Here is a 27,446-nt window from a genome sequence, read left to right on the forward strand (position 1 = left end):
GTTATTTTTACTCAATTCTGATCCTTTAAAATATGCCCAGATCAGCCCTGATACCAATCCTTAGGAACAGCTTGGGAGATTTCTATCTATAAGCATAAAGTACTGCAACACTTTGACGGAGAAGTGTATATCTATCTTAAAAGTCTCGTGAAATTGTATCGTTGGTCTAGCCATAATGTCTGCCCTTACAGACTCACAGACTTTGACATGTGCTCCTGCTACTGTAAATCACCTATGGCTCTGTGACAGTGGGACACTGGCCAAGTGTGTGAGGGCTCTCTGGTTGTGCACACATTCTACAAGTTCACATGTCTAACTCACAATGTGGCATGTCATGTAAATGGTGATGACAGCAAATTCAATAAGCATAGAAAATATTAATGTACCGGGAAGACATCCTGTAAACACACCAGTGTTGTACTCGAGTCACTAAGTCTTGAGTCCGAGTTAAGTCTTGAGTCCCCAGTGTTCAAGTCCAAGTCCAAGTCACCAAAGAAGAGTCCGAGTCGAGTCCGAATCGAGTCCCCATTACCTGAGTCCAAGTCCGAGTCCGAGTCATTAAGGTTGAGTCTGAGTCAAGAGCCATGATGGGCTCCAGTGCTCCACTCTGGCATGGTCAAAGAGCAGACATACAAAAAAAAGGTCTACATTAAACAAAAATGACACAGCTGTGATTTCATATTATTATTAATGATGCACCGGTTGAAATTTTATTGGATTTTTGGCGATTCAGATTGTCTTTATAAGAATTAAATAAGATTTTTTTTTTTTTTTTTTTTTGGACTTAAAGGTATTCCAAATTGCAAGCTTCGTGTCTTCCTCACTCATGCTAATTAACTTCCATACCAATGACGATGTGTGTGTGTGGCTGTTGTGTCTTTGTGCTATGTGCGCGACTGCATGGTGTGTATGTGTGTGTGTGGCTGTTGCTGTGGCTTTCTGTGAGTTGTGTGCTTGACTGCATGTTGTGTGTGTGTGACTACATTGTCTGTGCAGCAGCTGCTGCTGTGTGCATGACGTGAACCATAATGTGGCTATGTGAAAATTTGACCGGCAAAAAATCATGTATTACTTCTTTATTAGTTAACAAGAGTCCTCGTCTTCAACTTCCGAGTCCGAATGCAGTCAATGCTTGAGTCTGAGTCCGAGTCCGAGTAATCAATGCACAAGTCTGAGTCGAGTCACGAGTCCTGAAAATCAGGACTGGAGTCAGACTCGAGTCCAAGTCCTGGACTCGAGTACTACAACACTGAAACACCCATCACTAATCAACACCATGTAACTGTAACTGTCTTTCACATATATTGATTAGGTCCAGCTTATAATTATGGTAACTCTGATGTGACATGAATGCAGCATTAGGAACTAAGCCACAACTTCCTCAATGTGATGCAGTTCCTGCTAAACCAGGATGTTGGTGCAGGACATCAGTCTTAAGAGTATCATCTTAGGTGCACCCCAGTAGCCTACTGGTTAAGATGCATGTATATATATGTGTGTATATATATATATATATATCATCACTACATCAACGTTAAATTATAACCGGTGGCACCAGGCCAGAAGTCCACTGGTCAGAGGAGCGCAGAAGGTAGAGAGGGTCATCCACTAATCAGAAGATCAACGGTTCGATTCCCAGCTTCTCCAGTCCGCGTGTCGATGTGTCCTTGGGCAAGATATTTAACCCCAAATTGCTCCTGATGGCTGTGCCATCTGTGTGTGAATGATTACATTTCCTCCGATGGGCAGGTTGGGACCTTGCATGGTAGCCCCTGTACCCATTCAACGTATGAATGTGTGTGAATGGGTGAATGTGACTCGAATTGTAAAAGCACTTTGAGTGATCGGAAGACTAAAAAGGCGCTATACAAGTACAGTCCATTTACAGTCCATTTACCATGGATGACAAGCGGTTCAATCACAAGATTAAATATGACACCACTGCTGCCATAATTGCCCTGGTTCCTGGCTTCCCAGTCCCTGGAATCAAGGCATAAGAGTATCTGTTATGGAAATAGAGGCACTGTGTGTTCTCCAGAACTAGCAATCCTGTAACATTACATGGGCACATTTGATTGAATGCAAGAACATATTTGTATTCTTATAATAAATCTCTCTAATTTTTTTCAGTGTTCTACATCAGATTCACCAAATTCTCTTCACTGTATAAACTTGTCATAAATTGCTAATTTCAGCCTAATGAATGTCACCTGTTTATCAGTAGGTGCATTTTATTGAGTTCTAATTAATAATTAATAATTTTCAGAAACACTATGAGGCAGCTGTTTACAACTACTACTGACATAAACAACATCACATCTTAAAAAATCTCTCTGTGAACTGGCAACCATGATGATGATGATATGCTCAACAGAATATTAAGTTTGTTTTAGTTTTTTTTAATTTCATTTTTGTACCATATTTAAATTCATGACTTTGATAACAAGTTTCAACCACTCATTTTCATTTTTACCTCAGAGAAAAAAGTATTAGAAAATAGAACCTTTGCACGGCAGGCATTTTGACTTATCAAATTAGGAAGAGCGCAGGTATAGACATTAAGACATTAATGATGCAGTGATCAGTTGGGCCACAAATAATTTTAAATCATTCACACATGCTATTTAAGAATGAATCCTGGTTTAGTGGATCTTGCATGAGGCCCATTGTTAGCTTGAAAATGGTTGTCTTACAGCTGTAATACATTAGGCACGGACCCAGCGCATCACATAGGGGGGCAGAGAGGGGTATTCTACCTGCTACACCAACTCCATCTCCATCACTGCAAGAATTTTGCCAAGTGATAATGCAGTTGGTTATGCAGGGTTTGGAAGAGTAGGCTATGTTTATTGGTACTGAATTATTGGTATTGGCCTCTGGTACAATGAGGTATTTCTTTTAATCATTTTTAAACAGATTGTACTCATTTTATACACAGTTCTATGTAGTTTTTACCTGTTGGAGGGCCATGTAGCCGCGTGTAGATAAAAAAAAAATAGACCAGCTGTGCAAAAATAGACATAAGCCGCGCAACGTCTGTGCAGGTGTGCGCAGCTTCCATGGTCAGTGTAGCAGCTTCAAGTGATTATAAAGGGTGTGCTCTGCTGCAGCCATGCTGCAACAGACATGTCACGCCACATCCATGCCCCGTGTATTTTGAGAAGAGCTACAGTATGCCATACTATGCCAAAGATGACGGCTATTCAGAGTTTCCTCTGATTTTTTTTTTTCAGGTTGGAAAGGTCTCTGAAACAATTAAAACCAGGTGTGTTCTACAGAGTTTTAATCTACCTGATAGTTAATGAACCACACCTGGCCTGTAGCACATGCAGACCGAGTAATAATCAAATCCAAGAATGGCATGTCAGTACTTGTCGATATGAATGCATGATCATATTTCTCCTCATTTGGAATAGCCCTCTGCTCTGCATTATTAGTCTAGCATTCTGCTAGCTCCGTCCTGGGAAGGCTGTACACAGAAATCCTTCCATCCTTCTAATACATGTTTTTGTCCCCTGCCACTTCTTTTCACTTGCAGGGGAGGAACTCAATCAGGAAGGTCACACTATTTCCCCACATCCCACCCCCTGTGTGCAGGTGTCCCAACTAACCAATAGTAAAAGCACTTGTGAAACACAGGTGTAACTAACACCACTAATGATGGCTGGACCTCAAGGTGCTCAGTTCCAGAGCCCTGGTGTCTGTACTTGTTCACTGCCATGGCTGACTGAGACCTCTGACACAAACATCATTACTGTTATCAGTTACAGCTGTGTATTTCCTGCCCTGCCAAGTCAAAATGTCAGAACCCAGAGGGGTGTTCCATCAAGCTGGCTAAAGGAAAAGCTTGGATTATTTTGATAAGGCTCGCTAATTTAAATGAGAGTTCCGTTCCATCACTGCAGCTTAGATGATTCGCTGCTCAGTAACCATGGTAACTTTTTCAGCAGAATTAGCCTGCTCCGTGGCAGGCTAACTGTCAAGCGTGTGTCAAAGAATGTCTGACGGATGGAAACAGACTCCCAAAAGACGGTTCTGTCAAATGTCTTTTCACACTCGCATCACTTGTCCGTGTTCAGAAAGATAAAATGAAAGAACTGTGAGGGACAAAAATACTTTACTTAATTTCCATTTTATTCATGGTCACTTCTGTGTTGGAGTGAGCCCTTTTATTTAAAAGCTTAACATTTATAATTTAAAAATAAAAGGGTGCCAACGTTGTTTTGAAGTCCAAACCATGACCCTCTGCTATGTATAGATGTATATGGTGGAAACTGCTTATAGTGATCACAGTTATAGTGATCAACTGCTATTATGGATTAAAAAGCTCAAGACAGAATCAGTCCTATACAACATTCTGCTGTTTGAATAATTCATCTATAGTAGGCTAATCAAGTAGTCCACTTACAGTGTTCATTTTGGGTCTCTTCATACATGTCAAAACATTTTAAACTACAGTACATCTATTTTTTGCACTTTACTCCCATGATAAGCAGCTGCGGCACCATTATTGCCCACCTGAGTCCGGTGCTGCGTGCACATTGAAATCATGATGGAGACAGAAAGTCATTTTCTCTCAATGACAAACGTAGTCTCCTCATAGCTTATGACAATAAAAGTGGGGAAAGAAATCTAAGGAAAGGATCACTGCTCTCCTCACCTGTTCTGCCACTGGGGAAAAGAAAGAACTTGTCATTGGCAAAAGTCAGAGCCCCCGGTGCTTCGAAAATGTGCGCACACTGCGTTTGAAACAGCCGTGCAGTATTTTGAAATAGTCAGTAAAATTCAGTAAATGGCAAAGCTGTCCATTTCATTACTTTACTTACTTTACTAAAACCATGAAAAGGGACAATCGCTGCTCTTCACTTTTCCCACCCAGACTCATCAAGCTGGATGGGGGGAATCGAACCATCAACCTTCTAGTAATAAGTTTGCTCCTCTAATCTTTAGGCCATCTCTACCCACCCAATTTTGTGCCATGCCATCTCCCTCACCTGCAGCAGTAATGCCCTTTTTGGTGAAAACTCCTTTATATTCTTCATATAGTTTCAGCAGCAGGGTCGCTTTTCGTGACATAATATTGTCTTTTCAACAATCGACTGTTCTAGGCTGCTTATGCACACGCACACTGCAAGCTTATTCCAGTCTGGCTAGACTTAGTGTTGACTAGACACAGCTAAGCTGCGTCAGTGGAATGGCTTGAGCCTCAAGTGAAAGTTGAAGTTAATTCTAGCCAGGCTTCTTCAAGTAAGTGCAGCTTTCTTTAGCTGCATTGATGGAACTCCCCTCAGGTGGTATCATGCAGTTTGAGCAGGCTCTATTGTTTTTGTAGTTCAAGCCATTATCCAATTTGGCAAGAAAGCCAAGGACCTTTTTGCATCAGAGACTACAGAAGATGGGTCACAATTATATTAAAAAGATAGAAAATTAAATAAGAAAAATAATAATAAATAAATAAATGATTAAATAGGAAATAATAAATTAAATAAACATGAATGGAAAATATCAAAGAAATTATATTAAAACTCCACTCGAACTCTATTTCCACTTCAAGCAGGGTAAATCAAACTCTATGATTATGACTGGTTGCCCATTCACTTGGCAGAGATTCAGACAAATGTCATGTCTCACCGTTCTGGTCTGATCAGTCAGAAACAGAGTTGAAAATGGAAGAGGAACAGAGAGCAGTCTTGAGCAAAATTGACTGCATGTATATTGCAGATTTTCTAATAGAGGTTGCAAAACATTTCCTGTAGATGGAGGAGCCAACATTCATCTTCAGGCAGTCCCATTTCAGGATTGCTTGGAGGACCTAGCACCAGTGCTAATGCCATGTTTCTGCTATGTTGGATGGGAAAAATTCCCTTTTATGGACTTGTAATCGTTCATATCACCTGACGACTCAGGAAGGTTGTATGAGGGTTTAAAATACACTGCAGTGCCAAAATTACATTATATCCATAAATTTGGATATATCATTGTATATTGAATGATGGACTTAAACTGATGTGAGGCATCCATGTTTTCTTAGTTTCCCAGTCATAATCACGAGGTTGACATGAACACTTAGTGGGAAACTGATAATTATGGTAACTCTGAAATGTCATGAATGCAGCATAACTCCAGGTTCAGTTCTTGGTGAGATTGGCAAATGAGCCAAGCGTTTAAAGTTATATTGTTAAAATGATTCCTAATAAAGTTACTGTTATTCTAGTTTTATTGTTATCATGTCATGTAAATGATGTTGTATTGGCATTGTGCACAGATTTTATGGCATTAGCTGAAGTCAAATTGTTAGTTCTAGCTTGCCTGAGTTATCTTAACCTTAACATTTAGTTCATGACATTTAGTGCAAGTAACATAATATTAACAGTATGTTACTTAATGAATAACTGCTATTATTTATGTGTTAACTTGAACACATTTCAGGCTAGCTACAACGACCAGTGACTCTAATAACATCGTAAAATCTGTGCATAATGCCAGCACAACACACAGCATTTATGTGACATAGATAAAACTAGAATAACAGTAACTTAAATTTTAACAACATAACTTTTTTGTGCTTATTTGCCAAGCTTGTCTTGAACAGGAGTCGTCAACCTGGAGTTAGTGCTGGTGCTCAGGCCTCCTCATAATCTTGCTGCGGGATATATGGCAATCTATCAAATCGCTGTGGAGACATTTCACTAAAAAACTAAAATGACAAACTCAGGGTGGTGCCAGAGGAAAAGTAAAGAGATCATCACCATTACATAAATTCATCCTCTGGGGAACATGAATGTCTGTACAGAATGTTATGACAGTCCTTTAGATATTTCTGGACCACTGTGGTGGATGGACTGACCATCATTGCCATCTCTAGAGTCCTGCCGCTATAGTGTTGCTAGAAATATAGCATAAAACCTGTGATGTTCACCCTGCTAAATGTGTAGTTTACTAGGAAAGAGTTGATGAGAGAGTCTTATAGTAGCTTTTCTGTCTCAGCCCTTGCTGAAGAGCATAATAAGTACATCTAAATAGAGCACTGTAGTTGACTATGCCTAATTATTACTTGTCAATTAGGAGTGTGGTCCAGTGGGTGGTGGTGGATGCCTCTGGGCCTGTGCCTCTGTGCTACTACACTGGGATATTAAAGTGTTATTACAACACACCACAGGAATGTGCTACAGCTGATGACAGGCCTGTTTCTCACATGGGTAATTTTTTTCCTTCCCTAAAAGAGGCTTGCAGGGATTCCTCTGGCCTGGATTTCATTAATGAAATATCTCATAAAGTGTATTGGTTCGTGGAGCAAAAGGACAAGGACGCAGGGCATCTGTCTGTCATGATTTCCCCAGAGAAAAAAAAGACATGAATGTCAAAAAAGAGATTATATTTATATTTGTACAGTAATCCACAGCTTACTTAATGTAAAACTAAATCTGATTATTTTAACCAGAAATTAAATTCATTATTATTTCTCAAAGAAAAAAAGTTCTATTTGTGCTCAGATCAGTGGTGGAACAGTGCCTTTAGTCACATCTGTCCAGTGTGTGATATGAAATAGAAAATGCATATCATTTTGTGACTGTCTTTTGTGATGGAAATGTAATGGTTTTTTGTTTGATGATACAAAGGACATGAGTGAGCTGATGGATGTGAGTGATTCACAATGACATGACCTTCAATTTGGCAAGTTATTCAGTGAAAGCATGGGAGCCCAGGAAGAGAGCACTGTATCAGTCATGAATTGGTGATTGTTATCATTTCTTATTATTGCTTTTTTTCCCCTTTCTTTTTAACATTGTCTCTAAAACTAATGGGATGGGCCACAAGATGACATGACACTTAAAGGAATAGTTCAACATTTGGGGAAATTACTTTCTTTCTAAGAGTGAAATGAATAAAAACTTTTGTAAAAACAACAGTTTGGTGGTGGTTTTACAAGTTTTACAGGGAATTACCTACTGAACAACAGTTGTGTGCAGTGACTGTTTGCAGTGTCCTAGAGTCTTGTAGCTCCAGTGAGGTTGCCAGGTTTGGTGCCATTGTGACTTTAGAGAGACCAGAACCAAAACCAGTGCTCGCTGACCATATATGGCAACCACACACACACACACACACACACACACACACACACACACACACAAACACACATACAAACAAACAAACAGGATGAGAATCAATTCATGGAAAATTACAATGCATGTTATCCTTGAAACATGAAATTGAAGTGTGACATACATACATACTGAAGTTATCATATCCTACTGCAAACAGTATTTTGGTACCTTTCAAGGTAACAATTAATTATTTTATGTTTTAGACAGACTACTAAAAGACCAATTAGTAATGTGTGTTAGTGGCATTTTTCTTTTATTATTAAATTTGACATTTTCAAATGTGCAAGAAGGGGGTCATTGCCCTCTTCTGGTCATGGTACATACAGTATTTACAACAAGTGTTTCCTAAGCAAGATACCTTGAAAACTGCTGGCCAGATTTTTATGAAATTTATGATTTATAATTTTTTGTGAGTCCTTGACCTTCCCTCTAGTAGAAAATTAGGCAAAAAATTTCACCTTGATTAAAAAAGATGCATACTGACTCCAAGAGCTGTAATTTCATGGCAGCGCATCGACCAACGCAAGCAGCATTCTGACACTTGATACATTCTGATACATTCCTCACCTGGAAATTAGCTTGGCATGTCTGTGTGTTATTTTGGTGTTCAGCACACAGTGCACTCTGCACCAACATCTACCTCTGGCTGCAGATATGTGTTGCTATAAGGTGTGTTCATGTTGTTTCACTCTAATCCATCCAGACAACAGCAATTCACACAAATCTGATGGAGTTCCAGTTCTAAAGTCTCATGACTTTGGTCAGCATGTCCAGTGCAGCTTTAGTGGCACAGTAGACAAACGTGGTCTCTGAGGGCACACTGCTGTGTGCAGTTACTGTTTGCTGTGTCCTAGAACCTTGTAACCACAGTGAGGTTGCCAGGTTCAGTGCCATTGTGCCTTTACAGAGAACAAAAGTAAAACCTGTGCTTGCTGACTGTATCTGGCAGCCACACACACATGCACAAAAATAAAAAATATTATTTATACATTTCTGTTTGTGTATAGATTTAAACAAATGAGATACATCTAGTTAATCAGTGTCCTTTAGAGATGTTGGTAGGTGCATTTTTTAACTTAAGCTAGCTGTTTCCCCCTGCTCCCACTTCTTATGCATAGCTAGGCTAACCACATCCTGACTCTGTACTTAATACACATGAACACGACATGAGATTGATATCCATCTTCTCAACTCACTGCTGGGAAGAAAGTGAATGAGCAAATTTCACAATTCATTCATGTAAAATTTGACTCAAACTCAGTATTTTCAGTATTTTATTTAATTATTAACTTGGACAGACATATTACCAGGGTTGGGTATTGTTTTGGAATTTTCAATACTAGTGCTGATACAAGACCTGAATTTCTGTACTGCTAACAAAATGCTACTTTTTTGATACTTTACATGAGAACTATAAATACGTTTTTGAACAAGCCCCCCTTTTATATTCAACAAAAGAAGCCAAAGTTCTCAAAGTTCTAAACTGTACAAGAACTAAAATAGTCTAAAAATCTTGGTTAAGACCAAAAGCTGCCTGATCACAGAATAAGTAAGCAAGGTTACGAATCTGACCAGACATATGATGCCAGTTTTTTTGTTGTTCTAAGTGTTTGGTCAGCTCCAATAAAGTACTGAGGTTGGATAGCCAGCTCTACCTGGTGGATTCTTACAGTTAGTGTGACCCTGTCTTTCTCTCTCTCTCTCTCTCTCTCTCTCTCTCTCTCTCTCTCTGTCTCTCTCACACAGGAGGGAGCTACAAGAAGATTGGATACTATGACAGCACTAAAGGCAATCTCTCCTGGTATGGGAATGACAAGTGGATAGGTGAGGAACATTCATCTTCCTCAGCCCCTTAATTTTTCTCTTTATCACTGTCTGTTGCACTCCCTCTACCTTCTAATCTCCTGTTTTCTTTGACCCCACAGCCTCCCCCTTCCCCCTCTAATTCCTCTTTCCTTCCTCCTTTATTGCCCTCTCTCTGTCTCTCTCCCTCCCCCTCTCCACATACAAGGTTGGCTGAGAATGTTCATCAATCAGTCAGTCAGGTTTTATTGAGCATGTGGGAACAGCAGCACTCCCTCTAACTTTTCACAGCTCACCAGACAGCCAAGTGATTCAGCATTGAATGGAGGCACAGTTAAGCACAGTGATGGGCCAATGTGCTGTGGAGCAAAGATTTCATTCCATTTACTAATTAAACATGAGGACCAGTTCAAATCCATGACAGCAGTGCAATAAATAGAAGATGCTAGTTGACAGTCTAAACAAAATAGGAGAAAGCAATCTGGGTGGTGGTGTAATGGGATTGGGCCTCATGACCTTGACTTTGAGGAATGAAATTGTGGTTCCTAATCAGTATGTGGAGCGATGTGTGCATCCATATCAGTTCTGCCTCCCTGAACACTGACAAGATGCAGATCTAACTGTGGTTAATGCTCTGAAAACTGTAGAGGATGGTGCAAGTATGTGGAATGGAAAACAAAAAATGATGCAGTGAAGGGAAGGAGGAGGAGGAGGAGGAGGAGGAGGATGGTGGATATGAATCAACCCTCAGTTTTTTTGTGTGTGTGTTTGCCTGTTTGTTTGGCTGTCACAAGTGCCTTCTCAGACACCACTGACTGGATTTCCTGTAGTTCCAAAATTGCATTGATTGATGCTAGGAGGTGGGAGGAGCAGGGTGACTGTTCCAGAACTGAACAAGGTGACACACTGGTTACTGACTGGCTGACAGGGTGGAGGCAGTATTACAGAAATAACATGTTTACAGTTAAAATAACAGTTTATAACAAGGTTATTATTTAAAGGACCATACCATGGTTTTGGAATATCCCTTTAATCCCTTTGTTACAAATCATTTGTACCATAAATTCTCAAAATGTGGCTGAAACGGTTACTTACCTCAACTGCAGAGAGACCAAGACTTTCATTTAAACAAGCTTATATGAGAGACAGGTATACCATAAATTCCCATATAAAAACCTGTATTCAAATTAGGGCTGTCATGATACCAGATTTTCACAACACGGTTGTCATGGCCAAAAGAATTCACGATAACAATGTTATATCTATCTATAGCTGTGACTTATTAGCTGGAAAATACAATGGTACCATAGCATGGAGCCTTACCTAGTCCAAGTTCAAATTTAATAACAATGCCACAGAAAATGAATATTTTAAACATGTTTTTCTAAGGGTATGTCTAGGCATCTTCCAAAAAAGGCCATTTAAAGACACCAGTATAACCCCTTGCTGAAGCATCAACACATTATGGTGCTCTGTTCCCCTGTTGAAACTAAACTTTGTGCATATAAAAGAGTCAACACAGGTGCTAAAGTGGAAAAGTAGTTCATATAAAAAGTAAATCACAGCAAACTATTAATATTTACATAATTTCCATGTTGTGGCTTTATAAAAAGCAAAGCACTAAAGCAGCATATGGTCATTTTTGGAATTTCATTGGCTATTTGAAGCACCAGTCATCAGCAGAATCTGTTCCTATTGGGTTGGTCTTTACACAAAAGAAGAGGGGCAGGCACCTCCTTTCAACACAGATTCTCTTTGGCTATTGTAGATTGTGGACAGGACATGGAAGCTCCTATTGGGTCACGTGAGGTGCCAATTGAAAGGTCAAAGTGCAGCCTCCATTTTGATACCAAGATGTGGCTAAATAATGCAACAACTATTTGTGGATATTCATGGATATAATAATGTGTTATGGACTAAATATTTACTGGAGTGGATCGACTGGACCTTGCCAATGTAACAAGACAATTTTTGTCGGAGTTGTATCAGTCAGTGGAGTAATATGAGGCTTCATAGGTGAGTAACTTACAATTTTGTAATTGTTTGTTTGTTGGTGGTCTGACAGAAGTGTTGATTGTACCTGCTGTTGTGATTATGTCTGCAAATCAATCGAATCACAAGAATCTTAGCTTTCCAAAGATGTGTTGAATGAGTACCCACTTAAAGACAGGAGTTGTGTACATAGCAGAATTGTGTACTTAACAGTGTGATGGCCCATGGACGGACCGTCAGAATGTTAAGGTTATTATTAACATGATATCAATATTTCATTATTTAAAACTCTAATATGTAACTATTCTGCATTAAAATGCCTAAAAACAACTAGATCCATGTTATATATTTTGTTGATTTGTGTGCTTCCACTATCCCAAATGTTTCCAACAATTTTCAAACACAGAGAAATCAGTCATTTTATTCAAGGTAACAGTCTGTTTCATTTGGTCGCCTGTCAATGGCATCATACCCCCTCTACCAAAGAGTATACACATACAAGATAAAACGTCAACATTGTGGTTGTTCGTCACAATGGCGTCTACCAAAGAGTATACACATACAAGATAATACGTCGCCGTTATGGTTGCCCATCAGAAATTGTCATAAATTGACTTTTATTCAGTTTTAAGCCACATTTTTACAAAAAACTTTTTAGATCTTGGTCATTTCTAACTATATCTTTTAATCGGATGAAGGATTTTAGTCATTGGAAGTCTGGATCTTAAGTTATCAGAAAAACAATCTGAACAAACATTAGCAGCAGCTCGGCTAGCAGCCCCTCCCGGACATTCTCTTTCTGCCAAAGAGCATTGGAGAAACACTGATTTTTAATGTGAAACTGCTTTATTCACTGTTTTTAGTTTTATTTCCCATGTACATTTATTTTGAAGAGGAGGAGACCTCTGTGGATAATTCGGCTCATGGTAAAAATTTGCTGAAAGATGAACGCTGAAGTAATCCTATCCTGGAGAAGCTGCTTGTTTAACAATGAAGACAACAACTCCCATGATCCCACGCTACTTCACACCGTCATCACACTCCATCTTTTGTTATTTTTTTGATTTACAGACCCCTAACAGCAGAAATTACATATTGTGTGTTTAAATATCACAGTTATCGTCAATACCGGTATATCGCAACACCCATATTTCAAATAATGTCTTAGTCCCAAAAATAAATACTGATCAGTGTTTAGATACCATCAACAAAAACACTTCCCAATGTTTTTTCACATTAAAAGCCTACCTTTATAGACTTAGGTAGGATCTGTTGTGTTTCATTCGTAGCTTACTCTTTCTGGAGGAATAAGCAAAGACTCATTCTGCACGGATGGAATTAGTACTATTGGTAGAAATGGGTATTATACTGAATTTATCAAGACAGCAAGTCAACATGGAGGAAGCATTGAGTTTACATTAACTGGGGAACAAGAAATTGAAAATAAAGGCCTGGTTCTCTCTGCCACTGTGGTAAATAAAGGCCTTGGCTACTATTTGAGAATTGACAGTAGTGTATTTAATGATATATAAGTTATATCCGTGTTTTCCGATCTGCTACTGTTGCTGTTATTGGAAATTCCTCCATGTGTACCTGTCGTGTTTGTGATGGACTCATGGTTTGGGATTCTTTGTGTTCTCTGGGTTTTCTGCGTTACACTTATGTTGCCTAGTCATTTCGTTGAGCTTGTTTATGTTATTTGACTTTGAAAGACTTTCTTGCATTCTCAGTTGGATTGTGGTCTGTATGTTCTGGGATTTGGTTTGCTCTGTGTTTCACTTATGTGTTCCTTCACTCCTCCTGTGTTCATGTGCTCCACCTCTCACCTTCCCCAGCCTATCAGCTCCCAGCCTCCCCTTGTGTTGTGCCACCTGTCCCTTGTTGTCTGATTAGTTCAGTATGTATTTAAGTTCAGTTTTCAGTTCAGTCCTTGTCGAGTCATCTGTTAAGTCAACTCTGTTCTGCTCAGTTAGCCCTGTTTTGTTCTGTTCCGGAGTCTGTTCTGTTCATCCCAGAAATAAAGAAGGTTTTCTTCAGACCTGCCTCTGGTCTCTGCATTTTGGTCCACCTGCTCTGCAATTTGTGACAGTGTTGGTAAATTAAGTGATGAATGGACATCTCCACAGCCCTTATTCCATCTGGTAATCAGTTCTACTTTGTCTTTTTTTGTCTGTTTTCTACTGTCAGTGAAATGCAACATAACATGAATCTGTTGTACTGATGGAAATAGTGCTGTGGAAATGTATATTATACTGAATTTACCATGATAGCTATTACAGTACAGGTAATGGTAACACACGCACCCCTTGGCAGAGCATCCTTTATTTCTTCATTCTGACACATTGGAGTACAGAGTTTTACTTGACAATTTAAAGTTACCCCTTAAGTCTCTTTATTACAAATCATAAATACTGTACATTGTGAAATGGTGGTCATTACTTATCCCAGCTGTGGAGTGAAACCAGGGCTTTATTTGAAACAGGCTTTATTAGACATAGGCCTTTTTCTAATTTCCTGTTTTTATATTATACATAATATTTTAGTAGGAAGCCTCCCTGTTTTCTGCTCCATATTTCTATTTGCTTTTAATGCAAACTCAAGTTCCTCCATGTTTGCATGTGGTCTTGATAAATGTACATTTCCACAGCACTAATTCTGTCAGTACAACCACTCTGCTGCTCTCAGATTTTCTTTTGAACATGAATACTGTTTTCATTCATTCAGTATTTCTAGTTGCTTTAATTTTGTCACTCTTTTGTTTGTGTTAAACTAGTGTCAGTGAAGACTTCCTGCAGATATTTTATCTTGAAAGCCTATCAAGAGAAGGAGGTATTACTCTCTTTGAGCCACTGGAAGGCTTTTACTGTGAAGTATGTGTGTAGGAAACTTCATGGAGGGTAGTTTACCACTGAACAAAGGAACGGGAAAGTAGAAGTGACTGTGGGTGTTGCCTTCTTTAAACTCTTGATCACAGCAAGACATTTCCCCACCAATCCTCTAAAAACTAAGCCGCTGACTCAAGTGTCTGCCGACATCTCAGCTGTGAAGACAAGCCAAGCTGCAATGTCCCCTGGTAGTTGTTTGACGTCACTCTTGTCTTCTGTCACTGAAAAGCTGTAAGCAGTGATATGTTATTGGCTGGGTGCCAGAAACACATCTTTGCAACCAAGCCAGACAGCAAGGTCAGCCAAGTGGCCTCTCGCTCTGGTATGACAAGACCCAAGGGAGGGCCAGAAAAAGTGTTGACCTCTTGTGTTTTCGGTGTTTGACCCTGCGGTCATGCTGCCTCCAGCAAGGCTGTCTGGGCCATCTGGATTGTGTGCGGAAGTCTGCAGATGCTTTCGGGCAGTGGATGAACCAAGTGGTACAAGAAGCCAGTATCATCTACGTGACAGCCAGTCACCCTGAGGCACTCGTCAGGATGTCCTCCTTTCTCACTGCTGGTGGTGGTCAGCAGTGTCTGTCCTGGCAGTGAACACCAGAAATAGCCAGGAGAGTGACATGATAGAATTAGACCTCCTCAAGGTGACCAGGAGTTGGTTGTATATTGGTTGCTATGAGCGAATGTGTCATAGCTCTGGGTTTAGTTCAAGACATTTTAGTTCTTTACTCCAACTCCCATCTCTTTTTCCCCTTCCCCTCTATACAGTCCATTCCTCCATCACCTCTCAGAATTAACTTCTCGTCTATTTGTATCTATTTTCCTCTCTCTAGCCCCTCATGTCTTTCATCCTTCTTTCTCACTTCGCAGTATTTGTTCACAATCTCTTCTATTCTCCTCCCTCATTCTTCAGTCCCCTTGACAACCACTGTTGCATCGCTGCCTCTCTCTCTTATTGCCTTGGTAACCATTATGGGGCCAGTCGCCATGGTAACATACTGTCCCGATTCCACCATCAAGGGCAGGGAGAGGTATCAGTGTTGGAGAACACATTTTCCCAAAGGACACTCTCTTACACACACACACATTCTTTCTGTCTAACCCACACACATGCACATGTATAGTCTGTATCTGCCTTCAGCAAGCACTTACACCCACTCACATGCACAGAGCCTAATCTTTCTGAGTTATGATTGTGGCTTCTTACTTTTTCACTGCAGAGCACTTTACTTTATTGACATGACATTACGATTATAAACAGGGTGAGAATCATTTCATGGAAAAGAACAACACAGAAGGAAACAGTGCTAGAGATGTAATGTGTGCTAGAGACATTTTTATTTTATTATGAAGTTTGACATTTTCAAATGTACAAAAATTCATTGTCATTGCCCTCTTCTGGTCATACAGTATTTACAACAAGCTTCCTAAGCTTGTTTCCTAGATACCTTGGAAACTGCTGGCCAGATTTCCATGAAATGTATGATTTATAATGTTTTTTGTGCTTCCTTGACCCTCCCTCTAGTAGAAAAACAGATCATTCTGCACCAACATCTGCCTCTGGCTGCAGATATGTGTTGTACTGTGTGCTCATGTTGTTTCACTCTGATCCATCCAGACAACATTATGATTTCTTGAAGCATTTTTTTATTTGTTGAGCTGTTGTTGTCATGCTTCGTTGTCACTGGCTGAACATTTTCAGAGCTATGAGACCAATGATGTGATTGTCTCAGAAAATATGTAATCACCACACCTTCTGAACTATGTTCTACTTCACCCAGCTCTTTTGCATGGATCGGTGTTTGCACCACCAAAAAGTCCTCTCTGAAATCTGTGAAATTTGCTGTTGTTTATTAACCCCTGAGAATAAATCCCCATCACACCTAAATGTCTACTTGTGCACAAGTACATGTCAGCTTTGTATACAGGATAAAGTCTAACAGGCAGATTGGAATTAAATTTGTTAAGCACGTTCATTAGAACGGCCAAAGAAAAGCAAACTTGCCAGTACATTTTTGTCCAACAGTTAGAGTGTGTTTTCTTGAAAAAGCCAAATTTGAAAGACCAAAAAAGTTAAGGTTGTTAATGGTTTATTTATCTCCAAACCAGCCAGATGTTGTCAGCATTAACATTATGTAAAGTGTTTAGTGTTCGTAATGTACTGTGCTAATATCATGCTGTCATTATGTCAGCTACAAATGTTAAAATGTAAACTTAGAGGTTTGATAAGCTAACAGCATGATGTAGCTGACTGCTAAATATAGCTGATGTTACAGACCTACTGTAGTTAGTTAACATGGAGATTAGTGTAATACAAATAGCACTAAGTTGAGATCTGCTCAGCTTGATGATAATGGAAGATCATTTTGTTTTAGAAGATCTCTTACTCTGCCATTTCTTCCATCTGCCTGACAGTTTTTGTGAGTATGGCATGAATCAAACATAGCTGCTGTGTGAATAGCAAACACTAAGCTCTTGAAGTTAGATTCTCAAAGTCGTCCGCTGCATCAGACTCTGACGTGTGAGACATAAGAACTGCATACAGCAGCCTCCATAGCGACACTTTTATGAGGCTAATGAAGCTCCTGTTACTATTCTGACCTGAAGAATCCATGGCAACATGGCTGCTATTAACATTTCATTCAATCAGGCCAAGACTCACAGATCTTATACTGCATCGCCTGGGGCTCCTCTGTCACTGCTCAAGCTTCAGATTTTCTAAAAACGCTGTTAAGCAGGCAACACTGATGCACAAACAGCCCTATTCTCACACATGCAGAGTCCATGTTGTAAATGGAATATACATGAAATCTGTTCAGACAGAACGCAAAGCGAATTTTTTGTGCGGTGCAATTACACACAAAGTCAATGCAAAGACACGAGTAGGTGTGAATTTGGCCCAGGCAACGCAAATTGATGCGAATATGTCCGCATGGGTTGAAAATATTTCAACTTGAGCAGAAAATTTGCGCATATCGTGGGGCTACATAGAGTGGAAACAGGAGAGAAAATGTAGCAAAATAAGAAAAAGAACCTGGTGAGTTCCTAGTGAGTTTTGAGTTAAGTCAGCAGCTGAACTGAACACAAAAACACAGAAACTCTCCCACAGACATGGTCAGTGTGTCAGTTGTTAACTAGCTTAATGTTACAGCTAATGTACAGTAATGTATATTAGCTGCTTAGGGTAAGTAAACACAAATGAGGGCCCTGATATCATGGATCACTAACTGGTGTGTAGACTGAGTGATATGATCACTTAGCTTCAAAAAAACATAATGAGCTGCACAGTCAGTGACTCTAGATTTGAGCAAATATTTGTACTCAAAAATGCTTTCTAAATTCAACCTTGAATCTCAGCCAGCAGGTAGCATTTCTGACTATTGATCAGATACTCCTGGTCCAACACAAACAAACGGATAAGTGACCCGCTGTGTAACTGGCTGAACTGAAAATGTAGAATAACTGATCCTAAACTATACAGGTGTAACTCCAGTATGACATGCAGATCCAGCCAGCTCACTGATGGCAGCAGGTAGTATGTTAACAGACTATAAAAAGTTAGCATGTCGGTGAAAATCAAGAAAGAATTAGCCTTGCCTCACCAGAATGAATGGATGGAAACACTGTAGATCTTTGAATACTGATGTTGATATTTCAGCCTTGCCAGTTGCAGACTTAAGGTATTAGTCAGGTTTCCATCCAAATGTGTCACACATTTTAACCAAATCCTGAAAACTTGCACAAGAAAATGCAAATTAATGCTTGTTTCCATCCACTACTGTTATGTGAATATTAGGAGTTTGTTCATCAAGATTACAGTTGATGGCGCTAATTTTCATTTTGGGTGCCATTAAACCATTGCAGAAGAAGAGTACTGTTTAGACACACTGTTAGTTAGTTAGTTAGTTAGTTAGTTAGTACAATGTTTTAGACTTTAACTTCTGAAGGATGATATCTAGCTTTGTATACATTCAAGCATTTTCCTACTGAATTCGAAGATTCAGTTTTTATCTCGACTAAATGTCTTGGCATTCCAACAGTTGTTGTTGTGTTAGCAGCTCATTAAGGCGGGTCTCACAGCAGGGTTTTACAAACTGTTGAGTAAAATCCTCCAGCACAAAAAGTTTTTTCTGGTTACACATTCATTGTGTTTATTTTCACTCTCTACTCATGCAGAACAGTGGTTAGGGGGTATGCATCATTGGAGCTACAGTCTAAAATGACACTGACATTAAAAACTCTTGTTAAAGCTGAAGTACTGTACTGGAGCTGCACTGTGTTGTACTCCTCGATTTGGTTATATCACCCTGTAGCACCCTCAAATCCCCAAATGGTTCCCTCAACTCAGTGGTGGAGTTTTAAACTCAACACAGTTCAGCTGAGTGTGCTGCCATGTTATTGATACTGCTCCCTCAGCTATCCTACATCTGTCTTTTTCCTCCATACACATTTTTGTCCTCACCCACCTAATCAAAATTAATAAAATTGCTATTTTACTTATTTTAGTTGCTCAATTTTATTTTGTCTTTGTCATTTTTTATGGGCTGGAATTTGCTCAACTTAATTCCCAAATTTGTAATCATAATTTAATTCAACAAGTTCAAGACTTATACGTAAACATGTATTGTTCCCTGGCACTGCAGCAATTCAGTATTATATTTCCATGAAGCTGGCAAACTTGAGAGAGACAGAATGGTCAAAATTGATGAGGCTGAGATTACAGCCCAACCAATACTGGATTTTGAGGCCGATAGCGATATCAATTGTTGGGCCTTGGTTAAAGGTTTGGTTATTAGCAATAATTAATGATTATCAAAGATAAATGTTATTAAAATCAATAGAAATTATTAATAAGAATTAATAATAACAAGGCACCACCCTGGGGTTGGGGAAGAAGATAGCCAATCAACTGATTTAGTTTCAAAATGTACAAAACTATTCTAACTATATCAATAGCTAATTAAGGTTGAAGGATTTTGCAGAGGTTGGCAAAATTCACTCTTGTGCAATAAATCCAAGAGCATTTATTTAAAAAAAGGTAAAAGCAAAACACACAATCTGTTATCTTAGCTAAAATGTACTAAAAGAGTAAAAACACATACGGAATCTTCCTAAGTGTACCTATATACAGATGTGCATGTGTATGTGTGTGTGTGTGTGTGTGTGTGTGTGTGTGTGTGTGTGTGTTCGTGTGTGTTTGTTTGTGTTAGCATGTGAACTGCAAATAAGGCAAAACAATAGCAAGATGGCTGAAGTCACATGGTGACTGAACACACAGCATGCAGACAATATGGCAAAGAAATTACACAGACAAAAGGCCAGACCATGTGGTGTCTTGAAACCACATGTGCTGCCAAAGGCAAAGTGTGCATAGCTGGGTTTTAAACCTCTTAAGTGTGTGTAGGATAAAGGTGCCAGATTAGGAAGAGTCGTTAGTTGCATGCAAGTCCTAGTTACTGGATGTAACATTTGTAAAGCATACTAACATCAACTTAGCAGTGTGGCTATTCGATAACCTGGCCATGAATAGGACATCACAACAATAGCTCAATGAATAAAATTAACCGAATCAATACATGTACAGTACATTGAGTTAAACAGTCTTGTTTAGTCATGTGTGCTATTATACTATGCCCAGCTCGTTACCAAGTCCACGGAGAAAGAGATTTGCTTTGTGGTGTGCTGCTTCCTAGCTGGTGAATTCTTGGTTGAGTCAGGCTGAGTCTTAGGCAGACTCTTGTGTCTTCTGCTGTAAAGAAAATACTTCTGTGTGTATCTGCTGTGAGCAGGCCACATGCGAGAGCAGAGAGCTGAGAAGCAGAGCTGCTCCTTCACCAGCAGTGTGGAGAAGGAGAGGAGCAATTCCTGCTGCTCCTGGGAGCAGTGAGAGAAAGAAGTAGTGGAGAGGGGGAGCTCTGGTTTTGTTAACCTGGGTCCGTGGACAGAGTTCACACTTGGGTGTGAACAACCAAGGACTCTTGGTTTCTTTAGGGCTCCCTTTGTTTCTTGTTGAAACATGTGGTCAGCCTGTGTGACCCAACACAATATTGGAAAGTTTAGAAAATCTGAAAATGACGTATTGGCCAGTAGTTTTTTACATAAACACATGCCATAAACCTAAATTTTTTAAATGGATTTAGGGTTTTTCAATAACTGTGACAAGGATATGTAGTTAGTGGAACATTTTACAGTGTAAAACTAACCTTGTCAGTGCTGTGTGATGGACAAACCATGTAATGGAGACACTGAACTCCACGTCCTCAGGTTGTAAAGTAGGTTTTCTGTTCTAAATTGACAACATCATCAGGGTTATATTCTCTGACTGTAGAAAGCCACAGTATACATTATACAACAGTTACAGGCTGAATAGTACTGAACTCTACAGAAGTGTATAGCATTCACTTGAGAAAAAAATGCCCTGTTTCTCTGAATGAACAAGATAATTATCTTGGAATTCTGAGAAAAGTTTTCATGGAAAAAATAATTCTGCTCTGTTTTTCTGAATAAACAAGAAATCTCAAAATCCTGACTGTGGTAACAACACCATCTGCGCAAAGTCAAAAAACTAATAACAATATAACAATCTAATGACAATCTATGTTACTTAAAGGGGACCTATTATGCTTTTCCTTATTTTCAGTCATATATATATATAATGTTACAAAGTTAGATGTTCATGTTTAAAAGTGGTTAATGTGTCAAATAATGAGGTAAATGTATGGAGAAGTAACCCCTGTGAGCAAAAAACTCAGCTACAAAGCTACAGACTGCTCTGAACGCTCAGCTTCCAATGTTTTTTTTCTACTTCAGCCCAAGCCAGCATTGGCTTGTGACGGATTTCTTTATTTGGACATCTGCTTGTGTCCAAGCAGATACTTGTGACGCACAGTGCACAAGTTCACTGCTCCACTCTGCTAATATTATGGCATTTTTCTATTGTTTTGGAGGTAGTCACGCCAAGCCATGACTCCATTACACAGCAGGGCAAAGTAAAATAAGTAGTTTACTGTTGGAGGTGTGCTGGTCGTCTGCAGCTCTTCATCAAACATCTCACTGTGGCTGTTTCTGCTTGTACTATTCCTCCCTGCATTACTTCTAACTGATCCGCTGAACAAAGAGCTCCAAATATCTCTATATGTTCTTGTTTTGACGAGTGAGGAACACATTTCACTTCCTTCAAATTCTTTACAATAAAAGCCTCCTGTTATTTAGTCATTGAAAAGCTTAATTTGAAGCAGTAAAACCGGAAATGTTGGGTTTGCATCAGCAGTAACTTAACATGACTCTGATAAGTGCTGCCCCTCAGCAGCTTCCGGAAAACTGGCCAATCAGAGCAGAGTGTGCTCATTGGGCGGAAGGCCTTAAAGAGACAGGAGATCAAACGGACTGTTAAGAGACAGAGGCTGCATAAAGGGTCAGTATAAGATAAATAAGGAGTTTTTTGAACTGTGAATCATGCAAAGCTACTCTAGTAGAGTCCGAAAATAAAAATTTAGAGCTGGAAATGTCCAGCTTTAAAGACATGTGTATCTCCCATGTTTCAATCCAAATCCAAAATATAAATACATTAAACTGAACAGGCGGGACATGTTTACTTCCATGAAATTGAGCTCTCAAGTAGGAATGGGAGCTTCTCTTGGGATTTTGAGGTATCTCATTAATTCAGAAACACAGAGAAGATTTTTTTTTCATGAAAACTTTTCTCAGAATTCTGAGATAATTATCTCATTAATTCAGAAAAACAGGGCAATTTCTTTTCTGAAGTGAATGCATTGCACTTCCGTAGAACTCCACATAATCAGTAAAGCAATCTTGATGTGTGCAATCACTGGATTGCCCCTTTAGATTAAAGCTGTTGTGGACATGGTTTAACTGACAGTAAGGCAATAGAGTGTTGTAAATGAGATTTAGTAAGTTAAATTTCTGCTGCTCAGATATTTAGTTTCTTTTTAGTTCTTTTTATTCAGTATGCTTGTCAGCAAAGCGGGAGACACTACAGACATTTCTGTCGCCTAGTCTCCTGGTACTATAAATAATAGCCCCAAAAATAAACATTACAGTCAGAAAATCAGTGCCTGCTGCAGTTTTATGTGGAATAACACACTGCATTTAGTTGGTCATTGTTTCTAAAGACAGAGCAATAGATAGGTAAGATCATAAGAAGGAAACTTGTATTTGGTATTCTATTTAACTAAGCACAATATATAAGATATAAGGTAAAAGATAAAAATATGTTTAAGTACATAAGCTTTGTCTTTGTTATTTGTTATGGGCTGGAATTTGCTGGACTTTAAACCCAAATTTGTAATCATGTAACAACTTCAACCACATTCCTAAAACATGTTTTAAAAAAAGTAGATTAATATGTATTTAGTTAGTCATTGTCTCTGAATATAGTCTGATAGATAGGAAGATCATAAGGAAGGAAAGTTGTATTTGGCATTTTATTTAACTAAGCACAGAGCTTGAAATTAAAGGGGGAATTCAGTGCTGTGAATATGATGATTTCTTAAAACCAGGTATAGTAGAAATGTGCAATCATTTTTGAAAATGGTGCCCTATGACTAGAGCAAACTGAGAAAAAGAAGGCTATAGATTCCCCATAACACTCTTAAAGGAGGATCCTACAACAACCAGAATGCATTGCACACTTCCTGTCCAATCAGACTGACTGACTACTGATGATGTGTTTACAGCCAGCAGAGCAGCTATTTAACAAAGACAAAGTTAGTGGGTAGTTATATCTACTGAGGCTTATTTTCATTTACAAAACGTTTGTCCTCATCAAGTCTGAATATATCGTACCAATGTGCAAGGATCATAAAACAAAAGGCGCACTAGAGTTGGTTATGTTGATCAATGCAAACTTACCAAGAGCTTTAATGTTACCCAAGCCTGAATGCTGCCAGAGCTACCGGTAGACAGTCAAAAGATTTTGAGTCTACTGTCTGCATTTCAGTTTTTTTTGGGAAACAGTTAAAGTCTGATATAAATTTCTGTCAGAAAATAAACTCAGGTTTACCAAAGCACCACAAAGTTTGTTGCAGTGCAGAGTTATCTGTCTGTCTCCATTCTCCCTGATGATCCTCAGTCTGCAGCGGTCGATGGTGCAGCCTGTCCGGATGCAGGCTCCTGTCTCTTGGCTGCCGCTGTAATGCAGCTCTGCTCTGGGGATATTTTAAAGTATTTAGTAGTATGATATTTTAGTGTCTGTTTTTTGGAGGGGGAATGTTTCAGGAGACGCCCATTTTACTATCCTTGATCCTTCCTTCCTATCCTGTCTTCCCAACTACGTCACTGTACATGTCAAATGACGACGCTGGTGCCTGAAGAACAGATTTTGCAGCTGCACCCCAGAGACACAGAGAACATTAAAAACAACTGTTGCTGTTTTTCACACTATATCCTAAATTCAGATAGATAGAGATAAGGTTTAAAATGGGCAACGTCGACCTTTAACACCCACCAACCCGCCAAATGCAGGTAAAAATTAACTGTGGCGGGTAACATTGTAAAGTTACTAGCTAACTTGGCTAGTGATGAATCAAACTCTAAATATCACTGCATCTGTTTGAAGCAGGCTGCAGAAACAATACTCCTAGTCCTAATCATACATTTTCCATTAACACTATGTCATGACGTATTTACTGACGTGTAACACAACCATTAGGTGGCCATAGTGAGTGGTCACTATACTTAATGTCAATTTATCTATGAGTTTGCCAAGTTAGCTAATTATGTGGAGATTTCTGACTAGGGTAAAAAATCCAAATGAACAGAAGAGGAAGGCTGAGGATAAAAATGAAAGCGAGGAAGGAGAGAAGAAGAAAATGAGGATATATAATGCCAAAGGATCAGGTCATGTTTGTATTTGATCCAGAAACAAACATAATATACTGTCAGGATTACTGGATCTACACGTCTGGAAAATACAAGACAAACCATTTTGTGTTTGGGACAAATAATTTCAAGGTTGAAGCTGTCAAAGAGATGTATTATGCTATTGTGACCCAATTCAATAGGTAAAATACAAATTCCAGTATACAGTTGGATACTGGACCACATGCCAAGGTTTGATTGCTGGAGCAGGATGGATGATTATTTAGACCACCTCAGTAGGTTTAGCTTGATGACATATATTGAAAATATGGCAAGTGCAGTACAACCTGTCATTTCCAATTTGGTTACTTAACACTCTCACCCATAGTAAAAGAATGTAACAAAATTACATCAAAAGAGAATGGGCCCAAAATACTGAGATAAGAAACAAAATTATACCCCCGGAGGATTTGACTCAGTCTTTATGGTATCAAAACACACCATTTAAATTGTGAGATTTCAGTGTTAAAATCTCTTATTGTCCTTGCAAGATATGCAGAGGAACTGTGAAATGCAAGTCTGCCCTACCACTCAAGCAGAATCAGCAAAGTTCACAGTCCATCCAAAATATTTCAAATTCTCTTGAAATAAGTCATCATCACAGTGGATCCTGGTACAGTGGCTCGCCATCTTTGGAGTGGATCATTGTTGAATCACAGGCCTACATCAAAACCTGACCTGTACAACACAGTCATGAATTAGCCTATCTTTAACACTGCACACAAACATCTACAAGCAAACCAAATCATTGATAAGAGTTGTTTCTTACCAAAGGGAACAAGAAACAGGGCTCTCTTGAAGCCTCAAAATGGCGACTGTGTGGTGCCGTGGAGCAACTACAGGAAAAAACTTTTATGAGTGCATTGCACTGCACAGCGTATACAGCTACATTCAGTACACAAACACACACACTCTCTACAATGTGCATATAACCTGTATTGTTTACATACAACGTTACAACCGGCTAACCACATCTTGTAGAAGATCCAGCCTTTACAATTTCACATCCACTTGCTTAGTTAGCAACGCTAGCCATTAGCATATCACTGTTGTGAGTTTAGCTCAACAGTTTCTCATTCAGTTCAACTCACCGAGAAAAGTCCCAGTAATTCCAAAAGTCTATCTCAACAGAACAATGTTCATTGGACCTTTAGTTAGCAAGGTTTTCTCTGACAAACTTCTACCGAAGGAAGAAGTCTTTCTGGCTTGGAGGACGAAAGTTTTTTACTCTGTCCATTTCTCTCTCTCTGTCAGCACCTCACACACAGGGTGGAGCTTACTCTCTTTTCACTTCATGGGCTTTCAGAATAATATTCACCTGCCTATTAGTTTAATTAACATCAAATAATTTCCTTCAGACAGTTAAAAATAGACATTTCTTTTCTCCAGCATTCTCACTAAATAAGACACCCTCAGTACTAGCCCTCTATGCTAGCAGGGTAGTACACATTTTGCTGAGGCAAAAGAGAAAAAGAATTACAAAGACCATTGTTATCATCATGTTACCATCATCATTTTCTGGTTAAACTGCATGTTAAGTCAGATAATGAGGTTCAAGTTCAAGCTCAAACCGGTGCCTCTAGGTGAAGCACTGGTTTGAACTTGAACTGAACCTGTTGTAAACCACAGCTAAACTACCTGAGTGCAAAGTGTAAGCTGTTTTCTTGCAGCCTTTCTAGAAAGGGCTGTTCTATTTATATTTGTGTTTGCATTTATACTCTGTAATTTACTCCTCCATATGCTAGCTGTTATTTGACTTAATTGCTTTTGGCAGAGTTATATTTGAAAAACTGACATGGAGACTAATTGACTAATTGATCACTGTGCACTGAGGGGGCAGGTTGTTTTCATCATATATATGCTGAGTGTGACGTGAGTGTTTTCATTAGAAATAAGAGGAAGCCTGCATGTTAGCTCAGAGAGATGACTCCAATCCACTGCTATGCTTCTCATTGCAAGATACAGGATATCCAATGCAATCTTTGCAATATGGCAGTGTATTTAAGCAAAGCTGCTGCACCACTCACCTGCAAACACTGCTGCTGCTGTTTAATTAGCACTACATAAGCCCCATCTCCACCCCAGAATCCACTGGTATGCTCTGAGTATCATAGCCCATTTATACATTGGCGCATCATGTTCTTAAGCAGATCGGATTGCTGTCCAATATCAAAAAAGTCAAGAGGCATTAGAGACAGATTGAAATCTGATTCCTTAGGAGGTGGTTTGACACACATCCTAGAGCAAATGTTGAAAAGGTGTAAATGCATCCACCTTTCCGAGACACCAACTGTAGCTTTTCTCCTTCTCAGTTTAACTACGTCAGAAAGAGTCCTGTGAAAGTAGACTAACAGTTTCTTTCCACTTTGATAACACCATTCACTTGAATGGGGAAGTGGTCTCAAACTTTTGGACCCTACTGTATGGTCACACAGAGGGTGTAACATGCTGTTGTGGTGTTCATCAGTGCAACCACTGAGAGATCTGTGTGGGTGAGAGAGCAGTAATCAGAATGGGTGAGGGAGTGTGGCGAGTGAGAGGCTGTGAAGACAAGCAAAACTTCAAACATCCAGAACTACCAAGTTATCCTGTACTGTGAGTGAAACTACTCCATATTCACTATATTCATTGTTTACCATTCTAAATTCTAACAATGAAATGTATGTGCTCTTACAATTCCCATAATGGAATGAAAAAAGCGGGGTCCATGGTATTTACTCCACTTTATGCTCACTATTCCATAATACAATGCGTCATGTGATTCTACAGCTGTCAACAAACTACTA

At 39.2% G+C, this 27,446-nt stretch overlaps 1 protein-coding gene and 1 long non-coding RNA gene across 2 annotated transcripts in view; one reads left to right on the plus strand and one right to left on the minus strand.

Moving 5' to 3' along the window:
* LOC137198518 (gamma-aminobutyric acid type B receptor subunit 1-like) overlaps positions 1–27,446 on the plus strand; it is a 127,803-nt gene that overhangs the window by 63,751 nt on the left and 36,606 nt on the right. The window contains exon 9 of the mRNA XM_067612403.1: positions 9,852–9,929. Within this exon, the coding sequence (XP_067468504.1) occupies positions 9,852–9,929 (78 nt within the window). The remainder of the gene's footprint in view (positions 1–9,851; positions 9,930–27,446) is intronic.
* LOC137198453 (uncharacterized) lies at positions 24,686–25,897 on the minus strand. The gene is made up of 3 exons (XR_010931644.1): positions 25,752–25,897; positions 25,430–25,496; positions 24,686–25,338 (listed from the first exon to the last, which is right to left on the minus strand). It is a non-coding gene; the product is annotated as an uncharacterized lncRNA (long non-coding RNA).

This window comes from Thunnus thynnus, chromosome 15 (genome assembly GCF_963924715.1).
Source record: "Thunnus thynnus chromosome 15, fThuThy2.1, whole genome shotgun sequence".
NCBI lineage: Eukaryota > Metazoa > Chordata > Actinopteri > Scombriformes > Scombridae > Thunnus > Thunnus thynnus.